This window comes from Narcine bancroftii, chromosome 10, assembly GCF_036971445.1.
Source record: "Narcine bancroftii isolate sNarBan1 chromosome 10, sNarBan1.hap1, whole genome shotgun sequence".
NCBI classification, from domain to species: domain Eukaryota; kingdom Metazoa; phylum Chordata; class Chondrichthyes; order Torpediniformes; family Narcinidae; genus Narcine; species Narcine bancroftii.
The window spans coordinates 57,367,982-57,390,461 of NC_091478.1; the positions used below are offsets into that span (position 1 = coordinate 57,367,982).

A 22,480-nucleotide genomic window follows, 5' to 3' on the forward strand; every position below is an offset into this window, starting at 1 on the left:
GGCAGGAGCACAGGTTGGTGAATGAGGAAGTGTTGAAAGGTCTCCGGGCAAGGAATGTTACCGAAAGTGTTCACACTGAGCTTAAGCCGGAAGAAAACTCTGAAAAGGGCACTCATGTGAATTTTTCAGTGGGTACTAGCATCGACAGAGCCCTATATGTCACACAAGAATCAATAACTTCCTGGGGACTAACAAGTTTATCCACAACAATACTTTAGAGGTGCCTTCCCTCCACCACCTTATAGGAAGGCTGCATTTCTAGAAAATTCATAGTATACCAAAACTGCACACAGAACACGAGTGCAGCCTCACCAGTCCCCTCCACAGATGCAGCAGCAATTCAATCCCTCTAACAATGGAGGTCAACATCCCATTTACCGGCTTGATTACCTGTGGCACTTAAAAACCAACTATTGCAATTCATGTACAAGCACTTCCAAGTCCATCTGCACAACAACATGCTGCAACCTTTCATTATTCCAATCTACTGTTCCAAAGTGGACAACCTTGCATTTACCAACACTGTACTCCCTCTGCCAGACCCTTGCCCACTCTCTCAACCAATCTATATCTCTGCAGACTTCACACAATCTCTTCATAATTTGCCCACTCAATTTATTGTTATCAGAAAACGTAGATACGCTACACTCAGTTCCCTTTTCTGAATCTTTTTAAAAATATTTTATTTATAATTTTTCCAAACTCAGACAGTTCCTATAATTCACAGTACAACAATCACATTCAAGTATATATACATTTCCCCTCCCCACCTCAACAGAAAACAACCCAAAAAAAAATCCACTGACCATTTAAATAAAGAAACTTACATGAAAAGGTAAAAATGCTAATTTAACATAAAAAAAGACTCCACTGACAAGTAACACATTAAAAAGAAAACAAAGAAAGAAAAAAAAACGTTAGCTACAGGGTCTGTTGGAGCTCAATGCCCATCCTCCAGGTCTCTTATATTCATCTCGATTTAGCCTGATTGAAATGGTCCCACCCCCACTCCATGCCCTCCCTCCCAGAAGTAGTACAAAGAGCAGGGGTGGGGGTGGGAAGGCAGTGAAGCACAAGGGACCACACCAATATCCTTGCACCTATGTAACACAGGTATGTTGCCAGATTTTAAGAAAAGTTTCATATTTTTTCCTTATGTTATAGGTAATTTTCTCCAAGGGAACACAGCTCTGCATTTCCATATTCCAACATGCAATGCGTAAATGAGAGTTCGACTTCCAAGTAATCACTATGTTCTTCCTGGCCAATGCGATCAGCACAAATTGGATTTGAAATTTGGACAGCTTCATTGTAAGCCTTACGTCCATGATGTTTCCCAACAGGAATAACTGAGTCCTGTGGAAACTCTTTACCAATGATATTCTCTAGGACTTGGCTTACCTCTACCCAAAAGGGCCTCACCTTGGAGCATGACCAGGTTGAGTGCATAAAGGTTCGTGTCTCAATGCCGCACCTGAAACATTGATCTGAAATTTCTGGTTTACCTTTATTCAATTTCTGTGGTGTGAGGTATACCTGGTGAAGAAAGTTACACTCCACCAGTCTATATTGTGAGTTAATTATTGTGGTCAAGCTATCACAACACAAATCTGACCAGCACCGTTCATCTATCGTAACACCGGTCCAACTCCCATCTCTGCCTTTACCTATGAAGCCACGGTTTTGGGCCCTCCACTTGGAACAGGGAATACATTGCCAAAATAAACTTTTTTGTGTTCCCTCTTCAAATCAGAGTCTCCCTGTCACTGCACTTCAGTAGGGCCATGGCTGGACCCAACTTGTCCCTCAAGAAAGATCTTAACTGAAAGTAGCAAGAGTGTTTTATTTGATAAATCTTATTTAATTCTTAACTGTTCAAATGACAGGAGCTGCCCCCGCTCATAGCAGTCCTTGATACACCTGATCCCCTTTTGGCATCAGGTGTCTAGGATCTTTTTATCAAAATCCAATGATATTAAATTATTCTGAGTCGGGAGGGGGGAGAGTTTGGACCCTTTTCTGAATCATTAATGCATATCATTAACAGTTTTTCCTGAACAGCACCAACCCCTGCAGCTTTCCACTTACCACTAATTAACAATCAGATTCCAAATCACTGCTATCTTTTGGTTAACCATCTTCTGCCATGCTTCCTTGTCTTATGGATGTCTTTTATACAGCATCCTACTGCATGCCTTCCGGAAATCTAATAATTCACAGTACTACAATCACATTCCCTCTCTCCACTGCACTCGTCATGCCCTCAAAGAGCTCCAGTAAATTTGTCAAATATGATGATCTGCCCTTCCTGAATCCATGCTGCGTTTGCCTGTTGGAACCATTCCTACCAGATGTATCACTGTATCTTTCTTAATAATGCATTTAAACATTTTCACCCAACACCTAACAGTAACATGACATTTGTTATCTTCCAATTCCCCAGGACCTGCCTGAAGTCCTCTACATGTTCAACAGAGGCTGACATAAAATTGAATTACTGGGACAGGAATCAGAACTTGTGACTTTGAACAGGGCAGGTTATGTCTTACAAATTTCAGTTTCCACTTTTTTTTTAAGAGGAAGTGATAATTCCACAGGATTCAGTCTTAGAATCCCTAGATATTATGTGACTAGGATGAGAAGGTAGGTAGGTGAGTTAGTCAGTTTTTCGATGACTCCAAGATTGAAGGAACTGACAACAATATAAAGGGTTTTCAAGGATTACATCAGGATATAGATCAGTTACAGATATAGGTAGAGAATTGGCAGGTGGAGTTTAATCCAGACAAGTGAGAGGCATTGCACTTTGTGAGGTCAAATGTAAGGAAATATCTACAGATAATGGCAAGAACGTTTGTAGCATTGATATCCTGAGGAATCTGAAATTCAGGTCCATAGATCCTTGAAAGTAGCCACACAAGATAAAAGTTCAAAGTTCAGATAGAATGGTAAAAATATGTTGTGCTTGCCTTCGTGAGCAGGGCATTGAGTACAAGAGGTCATTGTGCAGCCATACAGAACGGTAGTTAGGCTTCACTTGGAGTGCAATTCTGGTCACCCCAATACAGGAAGGATGTGGAGGCTTTGGAAAGGTACAGAAGAGGTTTACCAGGATGTTGCCTGAATTAGAGGGCATGAGCTGCAAGGAGAGGTTGGGACAAACCTGAGTTGTCTTCTCTGGGGCAGAGACTTGACAGATGGGGTGGGGAAGAAGAGAATAAAGGAGATGTGCAGGGAAAATTCTTTTGATTTTTAAACACAAAAAGTCATGAGTGCCTGCAATGGGCTGTCAGGACTAGTGGTGTAAGCAGATAGCATTCAAAAGGCTTCTAGATAGACACATGAAAATGGAATAGAGGGAGATGTATCATGTGAAAGAAGCAGAGATCGAGTTCCACTTGGGCATCATGTTTGTTGGAGACAGGTGGGCCAAAGGGCCTGTTCCTGTGCTGTACCATTCAATAAACTGCCTTCACTGTCCAGTATAGTGCAATTATCATGGAACTGATTATTTCAGAAATTTGTATTATCAGATTTTCATCAAAAACTTCCCAAAAGCAGAAACAATTCCTTTCTGATTAATGGATATCACAATATCACTCTGCCTTGTAGCTTTACTGGACTTAAAAAGCAATGTGTACCTTGGCCAAGTCAAGCTGCCGGACTTTGCCGCTGACATTTTCAGCCAGGTTGCATGTAAACGTGATCATCCCCGCAAGTTGCTTGGCATCACCCTCGATCAGTTGTAAATTCGGACTGGAAAAGAGCAACAAGGGAATTGATTAAGGAACATCACAACATCATTCAATGCACACACAAAACAATCGAATGTCTCGCGTAAAAGGTTGGAAGCAGCTGGAGATGAGCTGATATTGGGGAAGAGGAAGGGACAGATTTAACATTTTCTTTGCCAATGATTCCAGAAAACTGAAAACTAAAGTTCATTTGTCCACAAAAAAATAAAATACACACAATATCTGATGCTTTATTTAGTTACTTTTCAAGACAGCCCCTGTTATAAGATCATCCTTACATTCCCATCAATTACTCCCAGCTTTGGTCTTACTAAGGATTTTATTTTATTTTTAGAGATACAGACCTTCTGACCCACAAACTTGCTTATGTGCCCAATTAACCTACAAACCCCATTGTCTTTGGAAGATGAGGAAACCAGAGCACCACTCACACAGACATGGGGAGAACAAACAAACTCCTTGGAGGCAGCACTGGATTCGAACCAGGGTCACACGCTTGCCAGTTAACCTACCAATCAGTCAGTGTTTTGGAATATAGGAGGAAACCCACAGGGAGAACATGCAAATTTCACTAAAATGGCACTAAACGCCAGGATTGAACCCAGGTCATTGACACGAAGGAGCTACATTAGTTGCACCAGCATGTCACTCCAGTGGACAGCTAGAACAACTGAAATTCCACTGTTCCGAGCCCAGAGGACCCCAAAAACCAGCAGCAATAGAAATTCACCAAGACAATGGTTGTGTTCACACTGAGCTTAAGCCGGAAGAAAACTCTGAAAAGGGCACTCATGTGAATTTTTCAGTGGGTACTAGCATCGACAGAGCCCTATATGTCACACAAGAATCAATAACATCCTGGGGATGTTATTTCAATTTTCTTCAAATAATAAAATCAATCTTTCACTTATTACCATTAAGTTAACCCCCTTCTAATTCTAAGTGCACGTGTATGTAATGTGTGTGTGTTCAGGGAAGTTCTTTGTTTCACTCTCCAATCATTCACTTCTCACTTTTTTTGGAAAATTTTATTTTTTATTTGCATCAATGACAAATACAACATGCTTATCCATAATCATACAGAATAATAAAATGATGAAAAAAATATATAATTTTATATTTTCTCCCCCACCCTCCTCAAAAAATAAAGAAAAAAATGAAAAAAGCCTATCTGAATATTTATCATAGATCTGTGGTGGCTAACCACAAGGCAGGCGAACCAGCCCTGCTTGTAAGCCACGCGGTGGGGCAGCCGGCCAAAATTGCGCCATCAGGGGTTTCCCTTCCTTCCAGCTCGGGGCTCAGAAACCCATGCTTGGGGACCACGTGACACCCGGATGACATCAGCGCCCTCCAGCGCTGAGTATAAGTGCAGCCCAGCAGCCTGCAATAAACTAGTCTGCTCACTGAGCTCAACCCGTCTGATTGTAGCCGCCGCTACAATTGGTGACCCTGACTGGTTCAAATGTCTTTGAACCCATCATGACTGAGCCTGGGATCAGCATTATAGCCGTGAAACTGCCTGAATTCTGGGTTCAGGAGCTGGAGACCTGGTTTGTCCACGCTGAGGCCCAGTTTCATCTCCACCAGATTTTGTACAACACGACCAAATTCTACCATGTGGTCACTGCCCTGGACCAGGCCACCGTCAGATGCATGCTGCACCTTGTTCACCACCACCCGCAGGCCAATGGACTGGTAAAATGTCTGCACCGCCACCTTAAGTCAGCGCTCATGGCCCGCCTCACCGGCCCCAACTGAACGGACGAACTGCATTGGGTGCTCCTGGGCATCCGCTCCACTCCCAAGGAAGATCTGCAGGCGTCATCAGCTGAGCTGGTCTACGGTGCACTGCTGGCGCTACCTGGTGAGTTCGTCAACGCACCTCACAATCCCCAGCAGTCGCCGCATGCACTACTTCCTCACCTCAGGGCACGCTTGGACTCCTTTGAACCCCCACCGCCACCCAGGCATGGCACCCACCCAACTCACGTTCCTGGCGAGCTGCTTTCCGCAGAGTTCATTTTCGTTCAGTGGGCCCTGACCACGACACCTCTGCAGTGACTGTACGAGGGGCCGTACAGGGTTGTACAGCATTCCAGCTCGATGTTCACGCTGGACTTGGGCAGCAGTCATGAGCTGGTTACCATGGACAGGCTGAAGCCAGCGCACCCATGGTCATTGCCCAGCCCAAGAAGCGAGGCCGCCCAGCAAAAAAGGACATTGGCACCAGTTCTGTGGGGGGCTGTGTGGCGGCTCACCTCAAGGCAGACAAACTGGCCCCACTTGTAAGCCACGCGGCAGGGCAACCGGCCAAAATGGCGCCGACTGTGGTTTCCCTTCCTTCCAACTCAGGGCTCAGAAACCCGCGCTTGGGGACCATGTGATGCCCGGATGACGTCAGCGCCCTCCAGCGCAATTCTCAGCCAGGTCCGGGCTGGGAGTATAAGTGCAGCCCAGCAGCCTGCAATAAACTAGTCTGCTCACTGAGTTCAACCCGTCTGGTTGTGTGTGTTATTGAAGGAGCAGTGTAGTCGCCGCTACAGATCATTCATTGATTAATTAAATTTCAAAATTTACAAATATAATTTTAAACCTCTAATTTAACTAAGGTGAGTAGGAGCGGGAGAAGCAGATGCTGTAGACGAACTCTTACCAATGAAATCCATATATGGTTTCCAAATCCTACAAAATTTTTCTGTTGATTCCATAAATTATACTTTATTTTCTCTAACGGTATACAATTTTGTAATTCCATTTGCCATCTATTCAACCCCACAGTATTGTCTAATTTCCACATTACTGCCATACATTTCTTTGCTACTGCTATTGCTACAGTTAGAAACTTACTCTAATAAATATTTAACTTAAAATCATGAATATCACCTAGCAAAAAATATTTTTGGGTCTTTCAGATCTTGTATCTTCATAATTTGTCCCAGTAAAATACTCATATCTTCCCAAAATTTTTCTACTTTTTCCACATTTCCATACTACATGTAAAAAGGTTCCTACCTCTTTATTACATCTAAAACATTGATCAGAGCAATTTAAATTAAGTCCGTGTAATTTATGTGCAGTATAATATAATTGATGTAAAAAATTAAATTGTATCATTTGATATCTGACGTTAATTGTATTAGTTACACTTTCATATCATAGTTTTGACCATACTTCTTGGATTTGTATATTTAAATCTCTTTCCCATCTCAATTTTGATTTAAATAGATATTTTTTTCTGCACAGTCTCTTTTTATATATATATATATATTTTTTTTTTTATATATATATATATATATATATAAAATATTAGTAATAAAAATAATAAATATATCAGTTATTAAATATTCATATTAACTTTGTTCAGGTAATCTAAAATTCAATCCCAACTTTCTTTTTAAATATGATTTAAGTTGATAATAAGAGAAAAGTATTATTTGGTATATTTTATTTGTCTTTCAAGTGGTTAAAAGTCAAAAAAAGAACCCAAAAAACTATCCTTTTTATTCCAGTTATGCCAAATATCAAAAAATGAATTATTAACTGTAAAAGGAATTAAAGGATTTTGTTTTAATAACATTTTGGCTATTTGATAATTCTTCATTCCTTTTTCTACATGGATTCCATTCCATACTTTAAGTATATGTTTCATAATTGGTGTATCTATTTTCCCTTTCAACAGTTCTTCATGCCATTTATACAAAATATGTTTGGAATTATTTTCTCCTATTTTATTCATTTCAATTTGTACCCACGCTGTCTTTTCATAGACTGATAACAGGAAGACAAGAATCTAAGTTGAGGTGCTTTATAATAATCTTTAAAATTAGGCATTCGTAGTCCCCCCGACCATATTTCCATGTTAATTTTTCCAATGCTATCCTTGACATTTTGTCTCGTCAAGTAAATTTTCCTACAATTTTATTTAAATCTTGAAAAAAATGTTGTTGGTACACACTTTTCACTTCTCCAATTATCATATTGTGCACAGAATTTAACATTTATGATCTTCACCAGGCTCTGGTGCTTTAACTTAAATTGTTACCACAAAGGAAGGTCTTTGCTGGTTTCAGAGAGATATTCGTTGTTTGTTGGACACACACACAAACTATAACTATATAACCACTTACAGCACAGAACAGGCCAGTTCGGCCCTACTAGTGCATTCCGTAACAAATCCCCACCCTCCTAGTCCCACTGACCAGCACCCGGTCCATACCCCTCCAGTCCTCTCCTCTCCATGTAACTATCCAGTCTTTCCTTAAATGTAACCAATGATCCCGCCTCAACCACGTCTGCCGGAAGCTCATTCCACATCCCTACCACCCTTTGCGTAAAGAAATTTCCCCTCATGTTCCCCTTATAATTTCCCCCCTTCAATCTTAAACCATGCTCTCTAGTTTGAATCTCCCCCACTCTTAATTGAAAAAGCCTATCCACGTTTACTCTGTCTGTTCCTTTTAAAATCTTAAACACCTCTATCAAGTCCCCTCTCAATCTTCTACGCTCCAGAGAAAAAAGCCCCAGTCTGCACAACCTTTCCCTGTAACTCAAACCTTGAAATCCTGTCAACATTCTCGTGAACCTTCTCTGCACTCTCTCTATTTTGTTAATATCTTTCCTATAATTTGGTGACCAAAACTGTACACAGTACTCCAAATTTGGCCTCACCAATGCCTTGTACAATTTCATCATAACCTCCCTACTCTTGAATTCAATATTCCGATTTATGAAGGCCAATATTCCAAATGCCTTCTTCACCACACCATCTACCTGAGTATCAGCCTTAAGGGTACTATTTACCACAACTCCTAAATCACTTTGTTGCTCTGCGCATCTCAATAGCCTACCATTTAATGCATATGACCTATTTAGATTTGCCTTTCCAAAATATAACACCTCACACTTATCTGTATTAAATTCCATCAGCCATTTCTCAGCCCACACCTCCAGCCTTCCTAAATCATCTTTTAATCTACGGTAATCTTCCTCACTGTCCACAACACCACCAATCTTTGTATCATCCGCAAACTTGCTTATCCAATTCTCCACCCCTACTTCCAGATCGTTAATATATATAACAAACAATAGTGGACCCAGGACCGATCCCTGAGGAACTCCACTAGTCCACCGGCCTCCAATTGGACAAACAATTTTCTACCACTACTGTCTGACACCTCCCATCCAACCATTGCTGAATCCATTTCACTACCTCCTTATTTATACCTAATGCCTCCACCTTTTTTCCTAACCTCCTGTGGGGAACTTTGTCAAAAGCTTTACTAAAGTCTAAATAGACAACATCCACAGCTTTCCCTTCATCAACCTTTTCTGTAACCCCCTCAAAAAACTCAATCAGGTTTGTCAAGCATGATCTACCCCTGACAAAACCATGCTGATTACTCCCTAGCAATCCCTGTACCTCCAAATATTTGTAAATACCATCCCTCAGAACATTTTCCATCAACTTGCCCACCACAGACGTCGGACCAACCGGCCTATAATTCCCAGGTTTACATTTGGACCCTTTCTTAAACAGCGGAACCACATGCGCAACCCTCCAATCCTTTAGCACCACCCCCGTGGCCAGTGACATCCTAAATATCTCTGTTATTGGCTCCACTATCTGTCCACAAGCCTCCCTGAGTGTCTTTGGGAATATTTTGTTCGGTCCTGGAGATTTGTCCACCTTTATCTTTTTCAACATTGCCATCACTACCTCCTCGGTTATCCTTATATGCTTCATGACCTCCCCACTATTTTTCTTTACTTCAACTGGTTCAAAAATTTTTTCCCTAGTGAATACCGAGGCAAAGAAATCATTCAAAATTTCCCCCATTTCCTCTGACTTCTCACTCAGCCTACCCTCGCTATCTACAAGGGGTCCAATTTTATCCCTCATTAATCTTTTACTTTTAATGTACCTATAGAAACCCTTTGGACTTATTTTTAGTCTGTCTGCCAAAGCCTCTTCGTGCCTTTTTTTGGCCTTTCTAATTTCTTTCTTAAGATTCCTTCTATACTCCTTGTAGTCCTCCTTCAACTTCTCAGCTCCCTGCTCTTTATACCTCTTGTACACCTCCCTTTATCTCCTAACCAAATTTCCAATATTCCTTGAAAACCAAGCCTCCCTGTGACTTCCAGCCTTTCCTTTGATCCTCACTGGGACATATCTACTCTGTACCCTCAAAATTTCTTTTTTGAATATCCTCCATTTTTCATTTACATCCTTACCTGAAAATATTCTGTCCCACTCAATACTCCCCAAATCCCTTCTCATTCCTTCGAAATTTGCTCTTCTTCAATCCAGAACCTCAACTTTAGGCCCCTCCTTGCTCTTCCCTAATTCTTCTTCTTTGGCTTGGCTTCGCGAACGAAGATTAATGGAGGGGTAATGTCCATGTCAGCTGCAGGCTTGTTTGTGGCTGACAAGTCCGATGCAGGACAGGCAGACACGGTTTCAGCGGTTGCAAGGGAAAATTGGTTGGTTGGGGTTGGGTGTTGGGTTTTTCCTCCTTTGTCTTTTGTCAGTGAGGTGGGCTCTGCGGTCTTCTTTAAAGGAGGTTGCTGCCCGCTGAACTGTAAGGTACAAGACTACCCTAAAACTAACAGAGTTATGATCACTAGACCCAATTTGTTCTCCAACATTAATGTCTGATACCTGACCTAGCTCGTTCCCTAACAGGAGATCCAGTATTACACCGTCCCGAGTCGGTTCTTCTACTAATTGATTTAGAAAACAATCTTGAACACATTTAACGAACTCTAGCCCATCCAGCCCTCTAACTGCATGGGTATCCCAATCAATGTGAGGGAAGTTAAAATCTCCCATGATCACTACCTTATGATTCTCAAACATATGCGTTATCTCCCTACAAATTTGTTCCTCTAATTTTCTTGGCCCATTTGGTGGTCTATAATACACCCCTATTAACACCTTCATGCCTCTTTCACCGCTCAATTCCACCCAAACAGCCTCACTGGACAATCCCTCCAGACCATCCTGCCACCTCATGGCAGTAATGTCCTCCTTAACAAGCAGAGCAACACCTCCCCCTTTTTTACCCCTGATATATCACATCTAAAACAAATGTATCCTGGAATATTAAGTTGCCAGTCCTGCCCCTCCTGTAGTCAGGTCTCACTAATTGCCACAATATCATGACCCCAAGTATCTGTCCATGCTCTAAGCCCGCAAGATCATTTCAAAAATGTACTAGAGGTGGCCCGCCCTGCAGCGAGAGCCGATGCTGTTTTTTGGTAATGTCACCCCCACCATCCTCCTCCTTCATTGCACATCCTTCCCCACCCCCTACTATCCCCTCCCCCCTAAAACCACCCCCCTTAAAAGATGGCCAGAATATTCTCAAAAAGGAATCCAGAATGGTAAAGTTCCACAAACCTTCTGCTGGGAATCCTAACAACACCCAGGCATCAGATCCACGGGACGCGGAGGGAGCAAGAGTGTTGCAGGTTGACCGTGCAAACTTTGAGAACGGGGAAAACAAAATTGTAACACGAGAAGTCTGTCGATGTCATCAGCCAGCAAGCCAGTTGGAAGGCTCCCCGCACAACCAGTCACTTCTCCCACCTGTCGAGCGGTGGGGCGGATTGGCAAGCGCCTGTGATTTCCTGTCGGCGCGACGGACATGGCAGGCTGCGCACGGCCCCCGCTGTTCCGCAAAGGCTGATCGGCAGCGCGCTGGGCCTGAGTGGGTGGGTAAGCAGGGGTGGGCAGAGGGTGTAGGTGAGGAGTAATGGGCAGGGGAAGTTATGGTAGTGCGAGGGGCAGTTGGAGGGAGAGATGAGTAGAAGGAGGGGTGGATAGGGAAGAGGTAAAAGGGGAGGGGCAGGGCGAGTAGGGGAGGGGTGATTAGAGGGTGAGAGACGGGTAGAGGGAGGAAAAGGTTGAGGGGAGAGGCAGTAGAGGGGCGTGTATAGGATGGGGTGGGTAGAGGCAGAGCGAGTGGAGTGAGGGGTGAGTAGAGGTTGAGTAAAGGACTGGTCAGGTAGAGGGATGGTGGGTCGAGGGTGAATAGAGGCCTAGAGTCTGAGGAGTGAGCAGGAAATGCTGAGTCCTGATGCAGGCCAAAATGGACACAGCCTGTGAATGCTGACTACATCTCCACAGGGACCAAATATGTTTCCCTCAGGTCAAGCAAAGGGTGAACTTGAGCTACCTACTCCTGACCTGTAACATTATCCTCCTAAAGTTATATCCTAAAGTTTAACATTACATATGTTGGAAGAAGAGAAAACATGCAGATGTTGTTGAAAACTTTCAATAAATATTTAGTTCGGCCCTCGACTTAGTCCAAGTTTTTAATTTTGGCCCTCCGTGAATTTGAGTTTGACACCCCTGAGCTAAGCTCATCTACCTTGTTCACTATGCTTCTTGCATTAAAATATATGCATTTCAGAGAATGACCCTCACATATATTCTCTTTTCTACCTTTTACCCTAATCTCCATCCTACCTTTGTTATCGTTATTATTCCTATCTAGGTGGCCATGCTCCCTTGACACTGCTCTCACATTCTGTTCCCCACCCCCCTGCCAAACTGATCTCCTTCAATCAGCCACTTCAGTGTCTTGCAAAGAAACTTGCCCCCTCTTGGGTTTTCCAAGAGATAACCTCTTCTTCTAGGTTACCACAGAATTCTTTCTTCCCCAATTCCAAAAGAAACACATTAACCAGCCATTTCCTCTTGTAATTGACTACAAGAGTTGAGAATAGGTCGAACTCAGAACTCAAAACCCATCTTCAAAATAGGGTCTTAGCAGGAGTGCCACTCTTGCAGCCTCCAACACCAACTCCTGCTGCAAATCTGACTGTCCCTCTCTTTCTCTTCAAGAATCATGTTTTTTTTCCCCCTCTCTCAGTTTGTAAAACCACATGTCCCCTCTTAGAACAAGCAGTCTTGGACCGCTGGCACCGGAATCATTTTCAGAGCCTGGACATCTGTTCCTTTAAAACAATACTCCATTTATTCCATTAAATCAGTCCGATTAACACCTACTTGTGAAATCTTTTCCAAAGCAGTTCCATTGTCTCTGCAAAGTCATTACAAACTTATAGGCTCCACCTTAGGCACAGCTCTTGCATTTTAAATGAGATGCATTTTGTGAAATTTTAATATCTGTGAAGTTTTACTGAAATGTCTGATTGTAAAGTGTCCCATATATACTAATACCTAAACTAAATCCCCACAATCTATACCTTTTAAAGACAAATTTTATCATAATTTTATTAACACAATCTGCAAAAATGCATTCTTGCTGTTTGTTATGACGCCACAACATGACTTTCTCCAAAGTCATCATGTATGCTTTAAAGGTGACACCTACAGCATTAGCACCTGATACAGGTGATCGACATTCACCATGTCAACCATGAATGAGTGAAATGGAGAATTCGAAACAAAAATTTCTCTCTTGGCATTTGACAACAGCCAACTGTTCATCAGGTTTTTATTCACTTTTTGAAACTGGTACTCACCCCATCCGGTGCAGAGCTACCATTTTACCCTCCAGGCTGCTCTGCTGTCCAAAAAGACCCTCAAGTTCTGCTTCAACCTCCTTCTGCATGAAGAACAAAAGAAAACCCAGTTACCAAACAACAATAAAATTGCATAAAATCATACATATGCACAAAAAATGTCAAGTTCCCAATGTCAAATTCTATTCAGATCTGTTCATATATATAAATGGAACATCAAATTAATTTCCAAAGACAAATAACCCCATATTAAAACATATATACCATATAAGATAAAAAAAATACATCAATGCATTGGATTGAAGGTGGTGGTGTCTCCTAATACGCCCTTGACCCAGAACAATTTAATACTCATGACACTGGGTAACAGGATCCTGGACATCTGGTGCCAGAAAGAGATCAGGTGTATCAAGGACTGTTATGATCAGGGAAAACTAATGTCATTCAAGCAATTGAGGATTAAATTTGGATTGTCTAATAGAACATTCTTCTGCTTCCTACAATTGAGATCTTTCTTAAGAGATAAATTAGGACAAACAATTACTCTGCCAGAGTGTAGGACCATGAAGATTCTAATTTGACTGGGGAATGTATTTAAGTTTATTTCTAGAATATATTTTATACTCCAAAGTGAGGGCCCGAAACTGGGATTACACAGGTCAAGGGAAAGTTGAGAGTCAGACTTGGGTACAAAAATTAATGAAAAATGATGGGAAGACTTGTGTCTGAACAGTATGTCAGGAATTGTCAATGCTAGATACATGTTAGTGCAGTACAATTTCCTGCATTAGTTATACCTCACACTGCAAAAATTACAAAGTCAGAAATTTTGGATATGTGTTTCAGAAGCAATGTAGAGGTTGGAACCTTTATCTACTTCACCTGGCTATGTACAAAGGTGATATCCTTCTGGGTAGACCTGGGGATGTTCTAAAAAAATTAGAAAAATGGAGTTTCCACAAGATGCAGATTCCTTCTGGGAAATATTGGTTAAGTACAGTTTAGATTGTCCAAACACCAAATTCAATATGTCAATAGTCAGGAAATGTACAGCAGTAGCATGAAAGTCTGACACTCAACTCAACGATGCAGTACAGAAATGCAGAGTTGCATTCCCCTGGAGAAGATTACTTATAACTTGAGGAAGAAGTATGACACGCTCATTGAAGTGTGGCAGCCGTACCTGAGGCACATGGATCCACAGATATGATTTCTACCCACTCCTCACCTTGAGAAATTAGTTGATACAAGCTGACTCGACAGATAAATAAAGAAGAGTGAATTAAGGTTGAGGCACAAATGACATGTGTTTTAATTAGTAGTTTTAATTTTATTTTTGTTTATTTAAAATCGGGGAAAGAAAAAAATACTGGACTCTGTATATTTTATTGAGTGATAGGAAAATGTCTTATATTGCTTGTATATATTTGCTTGAGTCTTTTAAAATGTTCCAAAAAAATGGCTTGATTTGTAGAAATTAACCATTATACAAATGTGATGACGATACCAAGGGACAGGGTTGTATAAAAAGGGGTGATGAGTCACCATACAGGAGGGAGATTGAAAGCTTAGTTGAATGATGTACTAACATCAACCTTCCACTCAATGTCACCAAAACCAAGGAGATGACTGTGGATTTTAGGAATGGAAAATCAGAGGTGGATGATTCAGTGATCATTGTGGTTTAAGAGGTGGAGAAGGTGAGCAAATTTAAAATTCCTTGGAATCACAATCTCAATGAGCATTCCCTAGACTCAACATGCGAATGACATTGTGAAGAAAGCACGTCAGCACCTCTATTTCTTCAGGAGTTTGCGGAGGTTTAGTATGACATCAAAAACCTTGGCAAACCTCTACAGAAATGCAGTGGAAAGTGTGCTGACTGGATGCATCACAGTCAGGTATGAGGGCATCAAAACCTCTGATCAGAAAACCCTATAAAAGACAGTGGACACAGCCCAGGACATCACAGGCAAAACTCTCCCTGCCATTGAGAAAATCTACATGAAACGCTGCCATCAGAGAGCAGCAGCAATCATCAAGGATCCACAACACCCAGCAACACCCACAACACCCAGCACAGCAGCTCGAGCTGCTGCCATCAGGAAAGAGGTATAGATGCCACAAGACTCGCACCACAAGGTTCAGGAACAGCTGCTGCCCCTCCACCATCAGACTCCTCAACAACAAACTCAATCAGGGACTCATTTAAAGACTCTTACTTTGCACATTATTTATTCTTGAATATTTAATTTCTGTACTGAAGGCAGTTTATTGACTGTGAGAGATGATAAAAACTGATATACAAATATGAACATGAAGAAACAAAAATTGATACATGAGTAAATGAATGAAGCCAGTACAAACAGGATGAGACATGGATATTAGAATGCAGGAAGCAGAATCAGTCTGAGTAAGATAAGAATCTCTAGCCTTAGACAGAATCAGCATATGATATGAATGAGATAAGGATAGACAATAGATAATAGACTGTAGGAAGTAGAGTTAGCCTGAATGAGATAAGGGTCTTCTAGCCCCAGATAGAATTAGCAAGTTTGAATATGTAATTAGTAAGCCTTAGACAGTATTAGCCAGTTCTACATTTGAAGAGGACACAGCCCTGAGGGTCGGGAAGGTGTAAATTAGAACAAAGACAGGGTTATGAATAAGGACAATGAGGATAATGACATGAGAAGACACCGACAGGATACCCCCTGGTCCTCCAAGTGCACAGAAACAGCACGTAGGCAGGCAGGATTACCTAATGCCAAACCTCTCCAGGAGGCAGAAGAATGTAAGGGGGAGGGTATTCCTATACTGAAATGAACTGTATAAAAGTTGGGTGAGCCCCAGTGTATGTGTGTATTCCCATGGTAAGGGGAAGCACCCAACTTTGCATTGTTGTATAATAAATGTTCTTTGTTCTCAATTTTTGTCTCGAGCAATTTCTGTGAAGGTACTTCTATTTCTAACAAATGGGGGCTCGTCCGAGATCCCACTCCCTCCACTGACAGAGTGCCCGACGACGGGGGTAGGTGCACCCCAGCTGATTCAGCTGGACTCACGGACGGAGGGTGACTAGTCAGTGGATGAAGCGAGCGATATCCGAGAAGAGGCATTGAGAACAAACAACGAGAGGACATTGAAGAAGCACGCTAGAGATTGCTACTGGAACTCGGTAAGAGGAATTCTACTTGCCTGTTAGTATGGGAAGTGTGGGTAGCAAGGAAGAGAATCCTAGTGAAGGATGTGAGAATCAGATAACCACGTACAGCCCGTTGGGATTAATGTTATCTAACTGGGGCGCGGGAAGAACCCGTGGAAAGAACAAACTGACCTTGGTCAGGTATTGTTGCATAGAATGGGTTAAAAGCCCGATTAAAGGGAGCTCCACATACTGGCCAAAGTTCGGATCCGATGATGACTGGATGTGTCAAGCATTGAACATCTGGCTCTATCAAAACCAGAAAGATAATCTTGAGAGCAGGGAATATGCAGCCTGCTGGCTCAGGGGATCGTTCAATCAATTGGTTTTGAATGAAAAAGAATGCAAGGACAAGAGAGATGAGGAACTTTTTGTCCGAACCACAAGGATGGGATGTGTTACATTCCCTTCCTCCACCTTATGTTCCTCCTATGCCGGCTCCTATCTTTCCTCCCCCTCCTATGCCCTACCCTTCTGCACCTTTCCCTCCTCCCCCACAGCTAGAGAAAAGAGAAGAGAGTAGGAGTGGTATGATGACCCGTTCACAAAGCACTCGATTGCCACCTCTAGTGACCAGAGGGGGAGGCGACTTTAATTCAGAACCTCTGATTCATTTCCCAGGGAGCAGGAACCTAGACCTAATAAGCCAGAAACTAACTGGATGAGACCTCTGCGGGAAGTTTCCGTGGGAGAGGGTCTCGGTTTCGTAAATGTACCCCTGACCAGTACAGAAGTGCGTAACTTTAAGAAAGAGCTGATCTCCCTGATAGAAGATCCTCTAGGGTGTGCTGAACAATTAGATCAATTTTTGGGACCAAATGCATATACCTGGGATGAGTTAACATCTATCTTTAAGACCCTGTTTACTTTGGATGAGCGTGGAATGATTCGCCAGGCAGGAATTAGAGTCTGGGATAAGGAACACCAAGGGGGACCAGAGGCGATACCCGGAGAAGCTAAATTTCCCTTGACAAAACCAAATTGGGACAAGAATACTAGTGACAGTCGCACATTAATGGAAGAATATAGAGTTAATTTGATAAGAGGAATCTGTTCCAAAGGGACAGAATTTTAAGAAAGCCTTGGAGGTTCCCCAAGGTCCCGAGGAGACCCCTTCTGCCTTTCTGAATAGATTGCACACGGCAATACAGCAATATGGGGGTCTGGACATAGAATCCCCAGCAGGGGAACAACTGGTACTAACAGGTTTCGTTATGAACTCAGCCCCAGACATTAGAAGGAAATTACAGAAGACTGAGAATTGGCATGAGCAAGGAATAGCCCAGCTTCTACAGATCGCACAAAAAGCATTTGTCCAGAGGTCTGAGGATAAGTAGAAAGGAAAGGCGAAAATTTTAATGCAGGCAGTCAAAGGAGTAGTGGAGGAACAACATGGAAAGGGTAGGGACTGTGTGCCAGCTCCTGGATGTTGTGAGGGGAGCCAGGGATGGGGAAGTTGGGATCCCAGTAGATGGAGGAGTAGAGGAGGATTCCGGGGACGACGACCATTCCCGGGGCCCTTTAGAAACCCTGGTAAAGATTGGGAAACAGGAGCACTTGTCTGTTATCATTGTAAAAAGGAAGGACACTTTAGGAAAGATTGCCTACTGCGAGCCAGGGAGATGCGATCTTACGCCCTGATGGAAGCAGATTATGAATAGGGGGGTCACGGTTCTCAGTCAATACACATCGTGGGGCTGCATGGAGAACCATTAGTAAATTTAAGCATAGGACCCCACAGTGACAAGATGGTATTTTTAGTTGATTCCGGGGCAGCACGGTCTAGTATTTTATATCAACCCGAGGGTGTTAGGATAGAAGGGACAGTGATAGTTTCGGGAGTAGGAGGAAGAGATTTTACAGTCCCTGTATTAAGAGATGTAAAAATTCAAATGGGCGAAAAGGTAATAACAGAGGATCTTCTACTAGTTCCCCAAGCTGGAGTTTGTTTGTTAGGACGAGATTTACAGGACCAATTGGCTATCGGCACCAGACCACAAGAATCAGGTATCGGGGTTCAACTATATGTATTAAGCGAGGAATATTGAGAACTTATAAATCCGAGAGTATGGGCAGAAAAAGGCAATAGAGGAGTGTTAGATATTCCTCCCCTACAAGTTACCTTAAAAGACACTCAACAGGTTATCCGACGAAAACAGTACCCCATTCCTATGGCTGGCCAAAAGGGGCTGCAGCCAGTAATTGACCAGTTGGTAAAAGATGGTATACTCGAACCTTGTATGTCACCTTTTAATACCCCAATTTTACCTGTCCAAAAACCAGATGGTACCTATCGATTAGTGCAGGACTTGAGGGAGCTAAACAAGATTATTCTCACCCGTCACCCAGTTGTACCTAATCCGTACACGATAATGGGTAATATCTATCCCCATAATAAATGGTTTAGTGTCATTGATCTCAAAGATGCTTTCTGGACCTGTCCATTAGCCACAGAGAGCAGAGACATGTTTGCCTTTGAATGGGAAAACCCTTTTACTGGACGTAAGAATCAATACCGGTGGACTGTCCTTCCCCAGGGCTTTACAGAATCACCAAATTTATTCGGTCAGGTCTTAGAACAAATACTAGATGAGGCTCCTCGGAGAGAGAATTGTCAGTTGATACAATATGTTGATGATTTGTTAATTACGGGAAAATCGTATGAATTAGTTAAACAGTATACTGCTAAACTTTTGAATTATCTGGAGAATAAGGGTCTCAGGGTGAGCGAATCCAAATTACAATTTGTTCAATCAGAAGTTAAACACTTAGGTCATCTGGTAAGTCAGGGAACTAGGAAAATAAGTCCAGAGAGGATACGTGGTATTCTCCAGATCCCACCTCCTAAGAATGCCCAAGAACTTAGGAAATTCCTTGGTTTAGTGGGATACTGTAGAATCTGGATTGAAAATTATTCTAGCCTGGTCATATTCCTCTATGATGAACTCACGATTCTAGGGGGCGAAGCTGTTGACTGGACAGAGGAAGAGATTAAAGATTTTAACTTGGTGAAACAGCGCCTTATTAGTGCCCCAGTGTTGGTTTTACCCGATCTAAATAAGCCATTTGACCTATTTTTTTTTTTTTTTCTTTGGCTTGGCTTCGCGGACGAAGATTTATGGAGGGGGTAAAAGTCCACGTCAGCTGCAGGCTCGTTTGTGGCTGACAAGTCCGATGCGGGACAGGCAGACACGGTTGCAGCGGCTGCAGGGGAAAATTGGTTGGTTGGGGTTGGGTGTTGGGTTTTTCCTCCTTTGCCTTTTGTCAGTGAGGTGGGCTCTGCGGTCTTCTTCAAAGGAGGTTGCTGCCCGCCAAACTGTGAGGCGCCAAGATGCACGGTTTGAGGCAATATCAGCCCACTGGCGGTGGTCAATGTGGCAGGCACCAAGAGATTTCTTTAGGCAGTCCTTGTACCTTTTCTTTGGTGCACCTCTGTCACGGTGGCCAGTGGAGAGCTCGCCATATAACACGATCTTGGGAAGGCGATGGTCCTCCATTCTGGAGACGTGACCCATCCAGCGCAGCTAGATCTTCAGCAGCGTGGACTCGATGCTGTCGACCTCTGCCATCTCGAGTACTTCGACGTTAGGGATGAAAGCGCTCCAATGGATGTTGAGGATGGAGCGGAGACAACGCTGGTGGAAGCGTTCTAGGAGCCGTAGGTGATGCCGGTAGAGGACCCATGATTCGGAGCCGAACAGGAGTGTGGGTATGACAACGGCTCTGTATACGCTTATCTTTGTGAGGTTTTTCAGTTGGTTGTTTTTCCAGACTCTTTTGTGTAGTCTTCCAAAGGCGCTATTTGCCTTGGCGAGTCTGTTGTCTATCTCATTGTCGATCCTTGCATCTGATGAAATGGTGCAGCCGAGATAGGTAAACTGGTTGACTGTTTTGAGTTTTGTGTGCCCGATGGAGATGTGGGGGGGCTGGTAGTCATGGTGGGGAGCTGGCTGATGGTGGACCTCAGTTTTCTTCAGGCTGACTTCCAGGCCAAACATTTTGGCAGTTTCCGCAAAGCAGGACGTCAAGCGCTGAAGAGCTTGCTCTGAATTTGACCTATAAACCAATGCGAAAGGAGGTGTAGCCACCAGAGTATTAACACAAGAGAGGGCAGGCTGTAGACAGCCAGTTGCTTTTCTGTCAAAAGTTTTAGACCCTGTTTGTCGTGGTTGTCCAGAATGTGTTCAAGCCATCGCAGCCACTGCTATTTTAGTTGAGGAAGGACGAAAGATTACATTTGGTGCCCCGATGATAGTTCACACCCCTCACACAGTCCGCAATATTCTCTTACAGCGTGCTGGAAGGTGGCTCACAGACTCTAGAATTTTAAAATATGAAGCGATCCTAATGGATAGGGATGATTTGACCTTGCTTACAAGTAAAAACCCTAACCCAGCAGCCTTCCTGGTCGCTCCAAATTCTGACGATACCATTAATGAATTAGAAGATGTGTGTTTAGAAGTTATAGATCTACAGACCAAAATTAGAGAGGATTTAAGTGATCAGCCTTTACAGGAGGGTGAAAGATGGTTTATTGATGGATCTTCCCGTTGCATTGATGGCACTCGCTATAGTGGGTATAGTGTAGTGGATGGCAAAGAAGGAGTGGTAATTGAAGCTGGTCGCCTCCCTGGACATTGGTCAGCACAATCTTGTGAATTATATGCCCTCTGTCGAGCACTTCAGGGTCTAGAGAGTAAGGTGGGTACTATCTACGCGGACTCTAAGTACGCTTTCGGGGTAGTGCACACCTTTGGGAAGATCTGGAAAGAACGGGGAATGATAACTGGTAAAGGACAGAAGTTGGCCCATGAAAACTTAAATGTCCAATCCCTCGATGCCCTTACACTACCTAACGAAATAGCTGTAGTACATGTACGAGGTCATCAAAGTGATGACAGTCTCGAAGCCCAAGGGAACAGACAGGCTGATGCAACTGCCAAACAGGCTGCACTAGCAGAGAAAATCCTCCTCTACTGCCCACACCACTAGAGGTTAAAAAGACTCCCATCTTTTCCCGGGAAGAGGAGCTCTCCATGAAAGACAAGGGTATGTGCCAAACGGCCGATGGGTTGTGGTGGACGGCAGACGGACGTCAAGTCCTGAATAAAGCTTTGGCTCGCCAAATTGTAGATCAGATACACCAACAGACACACTGGGGAACCCAGGCACTTGTCGATACTTTTGTGCGATCACTTCATTGCTTCGGTATATACACAATAGCCAAACAAAATACTCGGGGTTGTCCGATCTGTCAGAGAGTAAATAAGAAATCTATGCGCCAGGTAATGCCTGGCGGTTGCGATATAGCTGTAGGCCTGTTTCAATGGATAAATTGACTTTACGGAATTACCTAAGATAGGGGTTTACAAATACCTCCTGGTGATGGTAGATCATTTCACACGATGGGTTGAGGCTTTCCCGACCCCTAATGATCGTGCCAGCACCGTTATCAGAATACTAATGGAATCTGTGATTCCACGATATGGTATGATTCAAACCATTGACTCGGATCGAGGTACACATTTTACCTCTCAGGTACTCCAGGGTGTGTGCAAAATACTGGGAATAGACTGGCAACTACATACCCTGTGGCACCCCCAAAGCTCAGGCCGTGTTGAACGAATGAATCAAACCTTGAAAAATCAGCTCACTCGACTTCATGAGGAGACTGGCCTCTCTTGGATTAAATCTTTACCCTTAGCTCTAATTCGAACTCGCACAGCCCCTCGTAAGGACCTTGCAGTCTCACCATATGAAATGATGTTTGGTCTTCCTTACATGGGATTCCACACTGATACCCCTATCCCTGAAGCTAACGACCAATATATTTCTAAATTTTTACAGGGGCTGTCTACTTCCCTCCATGAATTAAGACAGAAGGGCTTATTAGCTCAAACGCCGCCCCTGGAGTATCCTATTCATTCTATTAAACCAGGTTTATGTCAAATCATGGCAAGATAACCAACATTAAACCTGTCTGGGATGGCCCCTATTGTGTACTTTTAATTACAGACACTGC

The 22,480-nt window shown here is 43.0% G+C and overlaps 1 protein-coding gene across 3 annotated transcripts in view; it reads right to left on the reverse strand.

Moving 5' to 3' along the window:
• Positions 1–22,480, reverse strand: part of cog4 (component of oligomeric golgi complex 4) — a 74,020-nt gene that overhangs the window by 46,711 nt on the left and 4,829 nt on the right. For all 3 annotated transcript variants that reach the window (XR_011345639.1, XR_011345638.1, XM_069900981.1), the window contains exons 2-3: positions 13,254–13,336; positions 3,642–3,756 (exon numbers count right to left, since the gene is read on the reverse strand). Coding sequence is in view for 1 of the 3 variants with exons in the window: in XM_069900981.1 (XP_069757082.1) it covers positions 3,642–3,756; positions 13,254–13,336 (198 nt within the window). In the remaining 2 variants the exon portion in view is untranslated. The remainder of the gene's footprint in view (positions 1–3,641; positions 3,757–13,253; positions 13,337–22,480) is intronic.